At 39.5% G+C, this 11,345-nt stretch overlaps 1 protein-coding gene across 1 annotated transcript; it reads left to right on the forward strand.

The window, feature by feature from the left end:
• The first annotated feature begins 922 nt into the window (after positions 1–922).
• On the forward strand, positions 923–11,106 carry BDH2 (3-hydroxybutyrate dehydrogenase, type 2). Its single transcript, XM_010140163.1, has 9 exons — positions 923–994; positions 2,536–2,614; positions 5,695–5,791; positions 6,306–6,414; positions 7,564–7,624; positions 8,253–8,366; positions 8,863–8,921; positions 9,611–9,703; positions 10,899–11,106. Exons 1-9 carry the CDS (start codon positions 923–925, stop codon positions 10,950–10,952), a joined length of 738 nt encoding a protein of 245 aa, XP_010138465.1. The 3' UTR covers positions 10,953–11,106.
• Positions 11,107–11,345: the final 239 nt, after the last annotated feature.

Here is an 11,345-nt window from a genome sequence, read left to right on the forward strand (position 1 = left end):
AGTAGAAGACAGACCTGCTTTCTAAGAATGTAGTGGGCAGTGGAAGCACTAAATTACAAGCTATTGTACTTCTGTTTCATCTTGACCTTTCTTCTGTTTAAATATAAACAAAGTCTGGTTTCTGTTATAATATAGCTTGGCTTTGAGCTCAGATGCCTTTTGATCTTTTTGAGGATCTTAGTTGGGGGGGGGTGGTGGTGAGTGAAGGTTGAGACAGTCCCTCCCTCAGAACCCTGAATGACAGTGTCGTACACTCACAATCTGTGATACAATTTGATGGCAGAGGTACTCTGAATCATGTTGTAGGAGCGAAAGCCTAGCGAAGGAGACTCAGGTCAGACTCCACAATGAAGCACTTGGTTTTATTACATTCTTGCAAGAGCGGGTGCCTAGCTAGTAGGCACGATTTGCCAAAGCAATACATGAAGTTTTATACCCTATTCCCGGCCGCAAAGTTCCTCCCTTGTTTCCCCATTGGCTGGGTACTCCAAGATTTACAGACTAACCCAACACACCCATCATATGTTACAGCTAACATTGGATCATGCTACTTGATGCGTCACATGTTCATTATTACGAGTTTATACCTCCCCTAGGAGGAGAAAGTAATATTCAACAGCCTATTAAGCAAGGGCAGTGCTGCTCCCAAAGACCCATCCATCCTGAGCAGCCCCAGTTTGACACATTCAAGGTCTTCTGGCCCGTTATCTGGCTCTTCCTCTCTGTTTTTTGCTCTCTGGCTTCTTTCTTGTCTCACAAGACTACCTCCCATTTACCTTATCAGGTTCCTATCATACAAGAACAACATTCCTTGTTTCTTTCTCACAATGTCTAGCTTTTTGAATCAGTTTGCATCTGATATCCAGGGAGTGTTGTTGCCTCAAAGATTCTGTGACGTACTGCTGACCTGCGCAGACAGAAGATGGGTCGGCTTGATGGGAAGATAATACTGCTCTCTGCAGCAGCACAGGGTATTGGACGAGCAGCTGCTATAGTAAGTTGGGAAATGTTTGTTCTCCTGTACCTAAGCTAGGTCTCTAATGCTAGCTTGTTCAGTGACACCTGTGCCAAACAAGTTCCTGAATTAATAACCATAGATGAAGGCAGAACTACCCGCTGAAAATTTCAGAGGATAATATAATGACTACACTGTACCATCCGTGCTTTGTGCTGTTTGAATTTCTGAAAGACTTCAGCTCTGAGCGATGACGTTAGGCAAGGATAAGAGCAAGATTTGTGAACAGATGCCACTGCTTTTCTAACAACATGTGGTTAGTACTCTCTGTACCTTTAATCCAATATCTCTGCTGCTTTGTTCTGGGAGAAGATAAGGAGGATAGAGGGAATATTTCCTGTTATAAGGCTGGATACTGCAAAAATCCCCTACAGTAAGGCCAGGATATTTTGTCTATGTTGATAGTTGATGTAACCAAGTCTACATGATACCTACAGCACAGCTACAAGATTGTTTGCTCTGAACAACTGTGAGAAATCCTTTAAAAAACTTAATTACTGTTAAACAGAATTCAATATATGCATTAACTTTCTGGTTACTTTTTAATTCCTTTTGACCAGTTCTTCCCCTGCTACTTCCTTCTTCCACAGCAGATAGAGAAACTAGTAGAGTTATCTCAGTACCTCCGTGAGGGAATCAGCAAGCCAGGAAAAGCTCCTGTAAGTAGGATTTTTGCCAGATAAGTTAGTTTCTCCTGCATGCACTTAAAAATGCAGAAGATTGCTGATCTTAGCACTTACAACAAAACACTCAGTCCAAGGAGTAAGTTTCCTGATGATTTTGCTTTGTAAATACCCAACAAGCCACAGAAGGCTGGCATGTTTAATGCCACTGTCCTCTTAAGGGGCATTTGAGACACTTATTTTAAATACTAGGGGCTACAGTCTGAGATGTCAGGATGCTTTTGACATGGAGGTTACTTTGTTAGTGTAGGTGTTGATTTATCTGTAATCAGAATGCAAAGAAAGCAGGTTTTGAGGAGAGCATTAAGAATGTAGGAACGTATCTGGTTAAGTATCGAAGAAAAATCATTCTTCTTTTGATATTGCTCTACTTCAGTGATTTAGATGCACGGGATTTTCATAAAGTTTATATAGCACTATTCCTTTTCTAGGACTCGTGCTTTTACCTGTCAAATTGCCTAACTTTGTTTAAATCCAACAGTACAGATAATTCTAGCTCTATGTTTAGTGCTTGCTAGTGCATATGCAGCTAATATGGGCAATAATAGTACCAGTTATCTTAGTCTAATTACTGTTCTTATACTCTATTTATGGGTTCCTTGCTCTAAGGAAAAGCTCTTAGATCTGTCTTATAACACGTATGGTTACTTCATTGTCCCCAGGATGTGTGGTAGTTGATGTCCATTATTCCCTGACGTGCCAGAATGAAAAGTGAGAGATCAGCTGCCTTCAGCTGACTTACATTTCAAGCCAAAAAGGAAATGAGAAGAAAACAGACTTTAATTCTGGTAAGAACAGAAATATCTAAATATAAACTGCTTCTCTGGTATTCCTCAGGCTTTTGCTAAAGAAGGAGCCAAAGTCATTGCTACAGACATCGATGAGTCTAAGCTGCAAGAGCTGCAGAAATATCCAGGTAAATGTCTTAGAGTAGGCATTAGTTAAGCTCTTTCAAGTTATGTTGTAGCCTGGCTGGAATAAAATCTGGGGATAAGGCAAACTTCAAAGGGCCAGAAAAAGTGGAAAATATCTAGACTCACTTTTTAGATGTTGCCATTGCTTTATTCTGTGGTTTGGAATGGCAGGTTTAGCATGTAAAATACTGCACCATCAGCATATCAGACCATATCATTCCAGGCATGTGAAATAACTTTTGAGTTTCCCTTGTCAAAGAAGCAGCTGATTCTGCTTCCTAGAGTGTCACCCATTTCAGTTACCTTTTGAGATCACTAGGCTAATTGTCAAACGTATCACTCTAAAAAGGCATGGAATGCTTTTCTCTGATCACAAGAACTCACATCCAGCTATACAAAAAGTACCTTCAGTGTCCTGCATTTCCATGTACTAAGGAATGCATCAAAAGGATGGCTTTCTCGTAGAGTTCATATGTCTTCAGAAACTAATTCCACCAACGCTAGATAAGCCTATTCTGTTTGTACGATGCTCTGACCTGAAGATATCACAGGGACATACTTCAAGGAGCAGGTTTTGCATAGCTGTGTTTCTTAATCATAAGTTACACAAGTATGGGACATCGTATGTTTGAAACATTTTTTTTTTTTCAATCTTGAAATTAAATATCAGACGTGGATATATTTTACAACTCAACGCTTCCAACTTAATTTGATGGGAGTGGATTTAATTCCTGTTACAGGGTGACAGTCAAATATGCAAAAACTCTTTTCTCTGGTACAGCTTTTAAAGTGAATGTTGGTCTCTTCTGACTGAAGTTCACCACAAGCATTCACCTTTAATTCTTTAGGAACTTTAGGTTCATTCTGAAGACGTTTAGGAGAAGTGTTACATCTTGAACCATGCATTTTTTTCTCTCTGCTATTGTGTTCACTAGCAAGGGAAAGGAAAGGGGTAATTTTCCATATTCTCAGAGTCATTTCCATCCTTTTGACGTATGATTAGTTAAACTATAATTTATCAAGGCTTGGCACATTTTGGTTTTTGAATTTTATCCAGGAGAGGTAATTCTAGTGCTGATGTTAATCACTAGCCTGTAGTCTAATTGCATCATTATACACAAATCTCTTCAAAAGTGTCTGTATCATTTAACTAAGGCGTATGAAGCCTGTCCGTGGACTTGTCAGTTTGGCTTCAAAATAAAGAGGTTTCTTTTCATTTCAAACCAAATTCTCTTGTAATTTAGACATCACTCAGATGCTTTATGGACAGCCTTACAATATTTCAGAGAATCGTGTATGCTGGATTCAGCAAGGGCAAGTGTAGAGTCCTATACCTGGGAAGGGATAAACCCAGGCACCAGCATAGATTTGGGGTTGACCTGCTGGACAGCAGCTCTGCAGAGAAGGTCCTTGGAGTCCTGGTGGACAAGTTAACCATGAGTGAGCAGTGTGCCCTTGTAGTCTAGAAGGCCAATGTTTTCCTGGGGTGCATTAAGAAGAGTGTGGCCAACAAGGTCAAGGGGGGTTTCTCCTCCCCATCTACTCTGCCCTAGCGAGGCGACATCTGGAGTACTGTGTCCAGTTCTGGGCTCCCCAGTTTAAGAGAGACAAGGAACTACTGGAGAGAGTCCAGCAAAGGGAGAAAAAATGAGAAAGAAAAAAATCTTTACTTTGATGGTGACAGAGCACTGGAACAGGCTGCCCAGAGAGACTGTGGAGCCTCCTTCTTTGGAGACTTTCAAAACCTGCCTGGATGTGATTCTGTGCATCCAGCTCTACATGAACCTGCTTTAGCAGGGGGGTTGGACTAGATGACCTCCAGAGATCCCTTCTAAGACCTACCATTCTGTGATTCCATTTCCTTTGGATGAAAAGTTCATGTATTTGAGAATGGGCACAGCTCAATCTTTACATGCAGTATGGAAAGAAGTTGCAGGTGAAGTGCATCATGAAACATGCCTATTCTGCAGTAAGGATTCAGCCTTGACGTGGGTGAGAGAAGCTAGCTGTGTTAGTTTACTGAAAGCTACTTATGTAACGTAAAGCATCTCATAGATTATATCATATCATAGGGTACAGCTCATCTGGAAGAGAAGTTCCTTTACTTTGTTCTTCTTGCTTCTGGCCAGTGGATGGCATGGTAGTGGTTGGCCCTAAAGCAGTTCTGTTAGAGGGGCTGATTCAACTGCAAAGTGTATGGAAGAATTGAGCCTGGCCTTGTTTTGCAGTAATTATGTTTCTAGTCTTTCAAAGATAACTTCTCTAAACAGAAGGGTTGGGGTTTTTGTTATCAGTGGCTTGCCTGAAGATATGGCACAGGCACAGCCAGTGCTGTAGACACTGACAGTGACAGCTGTCAGAGGCTGAAATACATAGAAGCTTATAGTGAAAAACAACATGTTTCCAGCCCTCTTTTGTTTTACTATAAACAAACAATTGCAAAAAAATAATCATTACAAAGGCTAGTTTAAAAATATGAAGAAGCCATCAGTTTGTTACATCTCCTCTTCATTCCTATTATTGTGGCTGTACCACCATTTCAGGTTATATAAGTTATTAGCTTACGCAAAATCACTCTTTCTCACTAATTAAATAGTATAAAGCTGATTAATCATATTAACGACTACACGTGGAGAGATGAGATGGTATGTAATTTGATTGTGAGTATATGTGACACATGGAACTAATTTCAAGCAATTATTATTTTATAGTAGCGGGCGTGAAAACTTGTCATGATTATACAGGCTCTGTAATTTTTTTGTGGTAAAAGATGTTAGCTCCTCTGCTTGTGTGATGCTATATGAAAACCAAATCAGTTGATCTCGTTTTAATTCCCTTCTGAAATTTTAAATAGCATGTCACGCTGCCTATTGCTGTCCTGACTGACCTATTGTGCTATTTTAATCATTAAGTGTAGCTCTTACTCAGGGAGTCTCCATGATGTGGTGGTGAACCACTGAGAGAGGACTGTTCCTGGCAAGCCACTGACTTCAGTTGTAAATGCAGTCCTCAGCACTTCAGGAGAAAAAACCCCTGCTGGTCCTTAGCCAAATACACTGAAATTAATACAATGTTCTTCTAGGCATTCAAATACGGGTTCTGGATGTCACCAAAAAGGAGCAGATAGAAAATCTGGCCAAGGAGATTGAAAGGATTGATGTCCTCTGTAACATTGCAGGGTAACCAGCTTCCATTTGATCCTACTTCTTTTGTCAGTTTTCCTTGTCCTCCAGAAGTAACTTCTTTTATTTAAATGCATTTTGTTTCTTTTGGTTTTAATGTGTTTTATATCTTTAATATAAAATGTCATCAACACTGAACTTTTGGTGCACACCTGTGTTACTCAGGCCAAGGTAGAATGGCTCTGGAACTTATGTTTTCCCCACTCTGTGGGTGTCCTATAGGGGTTCCTTTGGCCCATCTGGAACAAAAGTGAGCAAGGTTGATGATCTGCCTGTGCTCTTATCTCCTTTAATTTACCTATTACCAAACATTGCTTTGTGATCTGTCTTGTCTCCCTGATACTCATCAGAAGAGAAATACACTGTTGCTTGCTTGCTCCAAAAGAGCTCTTGCCCCTCCTTTTCAAAGTTGGAAGGGTTAGCTATTACAAAAGAGCAATGGAAAAATATGCATTAAAAGTCATAGAAATGTAAATCACAGACAGTAATTCACTTCATGCACTTATTCTAGGTTTGTTCATCATGGAACCATTCTGGAGTGTAAAGAGCAAGACTGGGACTTCACCATGAACCTCAATGTTCGCAGCATGTATCTAATGATCAAGACATTCCTTCCTAAGGTAAGGCTTGGCTGCCCGTGACACTCTAGGCTCTGCTGCATAGTGTTTGAAGTGTGGGAGGTCTAAGCTGTTGCCACTGTGACAGCACGGGGTTTGAGATAAAAAGGCAACTATGCAGCGTTGTATAGGGGAGGCTCTTAGGTAGGAGCAATCCTACTCTAAATCATTCTTTGCATTATGTAAACTTTCAGGTAGGTGATCTATCTAAAGAATACGGTGGAGAAGATTTAGTCAGGGGTTTTGACCAATGTAATTCTAACTAAAATTTTTCAAATGCAGAGCAGTGAGGGAGCCATTGCAATACAGTGCTACCATATTATACTATAGCACACAGCTGCCCAATACTCCTGCTACAAAATATTTATAAAAGATCTGTATTAATATGAACTTTGTGCAAATCTGGAAGCTATCTTGTCAAACAATTCAGTGCCACTAATGCCAATGTGCTGGTTATATGAGAACAACAATCCAATTAGACAGTCTAGCAGCTTGAGGACACTTGTGTTTTATGTAACAACTGCGTTTGAGATCCCAAAAATTTGTGGTGTTTGTATTCCTGTAAAAGCAAAGGCCAGAAGTGGAAGCTGTCACCACAACTGGATGATGACTGCTCTTTTCAGTGTTGTTCCAGTCCTTTTTGTTTATTTGGTTTTTGGGGTTTTGCGGGTTTTTTTTCTTATCTGTTCTTCACAGACTCGTATAACAACTTCAGGCATCTCAGGTTTTGAGACGTCTAAAAAGGTTATAATGTAAAGAAATTTAACTACTATTCAAAGGCGCTAGAGAGCTATGTTGGAGTCTTCTCCAAAGCAATGGAGAAGTGAATTAGTGCATTGGTAGATGGCATGGGCAGATGTTTGTGTAGGGTGACTTACTGTGGTGACAAGAGGACAATGATTCAGAGGGGGCTATCTAGGAAAAAAATTCTTTTCTGTAATAGTCTTCAACCCTGAGATGACTTTAGGATAACCTAGTGAGAACTTCATATTCTGCTTCACTAATTCAGGCAATAGATCAACAAGAGGTAAGCACCTACTCGTTACCTTGTATACTGCATGTAGGGCTGTTCTGTGGGTTGTTATGGGCTGTTTGGTGGACCTGCAGATGACAAAACAGTTTGATTTTAATAATGTAAGTATTCTCTTGCAGATGCTTAAACAGAAATCTGGAAATATTATAAATATGTCTTCCGTGGCATCCAGCATTAAAGGTCAGTAGCGTGCTAAAGAGATTCTTATACAAATCTTTAAATTTATGGGAATGCAAAATAAATATTTCAGAACTTTGAATTTAGACGGCACTGTCAGTCTTGTGGAGAAATGCAGTTTAAAAAAAGTGAACACGTTACTTGTACATACACGCAAGGATACAGATGGGAAATTGGAGAAACACTAAGATTCTTGCCTGTGAGCTTGTGGCTCTGTCCCCGGAATGCTCTGTAGCATCCTCTTTACTAGTTTGTGTTAGCTAAAGAGGAATTACTTCCAGTAATATCTTACTACGTGTTCTTCAGAGAAACGATGAAGAAATGAGAGTTACCTTAGTGCCATAGCTATGCTTCCCAAGGAAACCTTGGGACTGAACAGATGGGTCTCTGCTGTTCCTAAATCTTTGTTTGCTTTGTTAACTTTTCTAGGCTACTTCTCAAACTCCTATTTAAAGTTTGTGTGCTTTGCTCTGGTGTATGCCTGAGTAGAATTCTGTCCATCAGTATTCTAGTCAGCTCGCCTTTATGAAGCAGGTGCATATCGAACGCACTTGGAGCTGTCTGTTTCTTTGGGTTTTTGTTTGTTTTTTTAACATGCTTCTACACTTCCTTTACACTGTCCTTCTGTCAGGAGTTGTGAACAGATGTGTGTATAGTACTTCAAAGGCAGCAGTTATTGGTCTGACGAAGTCTGTGGCTGCTGATTTCATTGAACAAGGCATCAGATGCAACTGCGTATGTCCTGGTAGGTATTCTTACGTTATTTTGTGAATGAGAAGCAGATACTAGAAGGCCCAATTTAGTTATTTTAACATTATTTTAAGACTTGCAAGTGGCATCTAAAGTTACCAGCCACCAAAAAGAACAGGACGTGCTTGAAACATTTCTAGATTTAAAATAGAAAAGTTGCTTTTATAGTAAAGGTTGTTACCCAGCACATGCACACTATATGTGCATTACACAGTATTTGAATGTTTACTGAAGTTAGAAGCAGGCAAGGGTTAGCTAACAGACTAGCCATTGTTTAACTAGCTGCAAAGAATTTCATTCTCAAAGTCTTGCCCTGTGCTGAAATTTAGAATCCTATGCTATGTTGACAGTTTTTCAGTCTTTCTCCTGAATCATATAATGAAGTTATGCATAAGTGTCAAGACACACAAATAGGACCAAAGAGCTGCATTTTTTTTGTTGCGATTGTTGATGCAGTCAATTTTTAACATTGAATTTATAATTTTGCTTAGGGACAGTTGACACACCGTCTTTACAGGAAAGAATCCAAGCCCGGCCTAACCCAGAACAGGTGAGAAAGCAATTTATTAGTATGATTCATGTCCTTAAAACTAAAATGAACATATAGTAGCACTTCTGCCCACGTTTAAGAATGTCCCCTGTTTCAGAGTAGCCATGATAATGTAACAGTAGTGCCTCCTTTGACAGTAGTTTGGCCAGTGGGTACTCAAGACAGAAGTCTTAAAATGCCTCAGAAGGATACTATTCCTTAGTGAATGCAGAGGGTCTGTCACCTGTGGAAGTATTTGCAACCATTGGTTACAGAATCTAGTGCAAAAGTAGAAGGCATTTTCTACTGTGGCATGTGGCAGGCATAAACTAGTGCAAAACCACAACAGAAAAGGTATTCTGGCCTATGCATTTCAAAATTATTTGGGATGCTTAACCATACTGTCTAGATAGCTGTGAGCCCTCACTTGAAGGGCCTGGGAATATCTGCCACCGAAGGAAGAAGGACTTACGCTGGCTTTATTCTGGAACCAGAGATTTAGGTGCAGTCTCCTACTATTTTTCACCCTGAAATTCATACCACGGTTAATCTTCTAATTTCTCTTCCTAGCATAAATTCCCTACTCAGGGTACTAAAGGAAGTTACAACTTATGGCCTGTTCCCAGTATTGCTTTGTACATGTCATACTAATCAGATTAAAATAGTTGGGTTTTATTTTTGATATTCTAAATGTTCTTGTGTGTATATAGGCATTGAAAGACTTTCTAGCCAGACAGAAGACTGGTAGGATGGCTACTGCTGAAGAAGTGGCCCATCTCTTTGTGTACTTGGCCTCCGATGAAGTAAGTGTGGAACAATAAAATTTCCTGTCACAGAATCCCTTGCTACTTCGCTGCTTCACAATAAGGAGAATTTGTTTTAGAAGGATTTATATTGTCTTGAGGCTGGATTATTAGTAAAAGATAATCTGTTGTTTTATTTTTGTGAGTTCAACCCTATGACGCAACAAGTACTCTGAAAGTTGACAGCGGTTAAGGTATTACGTATTTGGTACCACGGCCTGGTGGTTCCATGTCGTCTGAGCAAATTGACTGACTCCAGACCATCCTGAATGACAGCAGAAATGGGCTTGTCTGCTTTTCCCAGTTTGTACCATGTCTAGATCATGATTTAAAGAGGTACAATTAGTAGTCATCACCTACCCTCACTATTCAAGAGCAAATATTTGCATAGAACTGCTGGAGATTTTAGCTAGAAGGGCTAATGCTCAGAGTGAATCTACCCTTTCAGCTTAAGGAAAACAATAGACCCACGGATGGTTGTTCTACACCAAACTCTTAGTAACCACTGCAAATACCACTGGCCCTAATAAGCATAACACATCAAGGTTATTTCAGATGCTGTGAATATACTGTGAATCTAAAATTGGACTGGATTCCTCTGGATTCGTCCAGAAGTCCTACTGAGCATAACGCAATACTTTACAAGTAATTCTGTCTTAATGTTGCTATCTATCAGTAATATGTTTATCATTTTCATCTTGGTTTCAGTGTTTCCTTAAAGCTACTAGTTTTTTTCAGTTTTCCAATATATTCTAGCATGCTTTAGTACTGACAGAGAGAAAAATGTCAACAGCTCAGTTACTGACCTCACTGCCTCCACGATCTAAATTTTCAGTTGGTCCCTTATAACTATTGGCTGACCTGATCAGATTCTTCTTAGCTGAACAGAGCTAAAAACATCATAGTGTAAGGTGTTGTTCTGGCAGGTAAGATATCTGAAGTCTACCTTATTTGAATTTTACACTCAGGATGTATTCCTATCTTCATGCCTCTAATAATACTTTTGCTCCCTGAGTTAGCTGAAAGGTTTCCATTTCTAAGTTTGTTTATATTCTGCTTATTTAGATATTTTTGTAAAACAAAAAAGTGTTTGTATAAAAAATGAAGCAGGTGGTTTTAATTTAAAAGGTGTTTCCTGTGATTAATAGCCATGAAAAATTAGTTAAAATTATTGTTACTTTTCATGTAATTTCAGTCTGCCTACGTGACTGGTAATGAACTAATCATTGATGGAGGATGGAGCTTGTGATTGACCCTACCTGCAAATGGAAATTCATACAATGGAAGGCAAAAAGTGAGAATCATGGCTCTCGGTTAAGATAGCTTGCAAAGGTTTAGATCATGCGCATAATGTCCTTCAAACCAAATTTGGTGCATTTTTAGTGCTATAGGATCTCTTTCTAGGTTGATTTTACTGATTCACTTTTCCCTAAATAATGAAACACTGAAGTATGTTATGCCTCACGTGGCATCAAATGGTGGTAACTCCCAAAACCATGAAGGAGTGGCTGTTTAACATGTACGATTTCAGAGGGCAAGGAATGTTATTGAAGGTACAAAATCTAAGTTGTGTTTTAGCCAAAACTTAGTGAAAGGAATTACATACTCCCTTTTATTCTCACCCTGCAATGTATTTGGAAAG

The sequence above is a fragment of the Buceros rhinoceros genome, unplaced genomic scaffold (genome assembly GCF_000710305.1).
Source record: "Buceros rhinoceros silvestris isolate BGI_N320 unplaced genomic scaffold, ASM71030v1 scaffold9457, whole genome shotgun sequence".
Classification (NCBI taxonomy): domain Eukaryota; kingdom Metazoa; phylum Chordata; class Aves; order Bucerotiformes; family Bucerotidae; genus Buceros; species Buceros rhinoceros.

What these genes read in the sequence shown, in the direction of transcription:
- BDH2 (XM_010140163.1), top strand. Translation starts at nt 923, where the DNA reads ATGGGTCGGCTTGATGGGAAGATAATACTGCTCTCTGCAGCAGCACAG. An exon ending in TTGGACGAGCAGCTGCTATA is followed by an intron (nt 995 to 2,535) that starts GTAAGTTGGGAA and finishes GGTATTCCTCAG; the next exon opens with GCTTTTGCTAAAGAAGGAGC. An exon ending in TGTACTTGGCCTCCGATGAA is followed by an intron (nt 9,704 to 10,898) that starts GTAAGTGTGGAA and finishes ATGTAATTTCAG; the next exon opens with TCTGCCTACGTGACTGGTAA.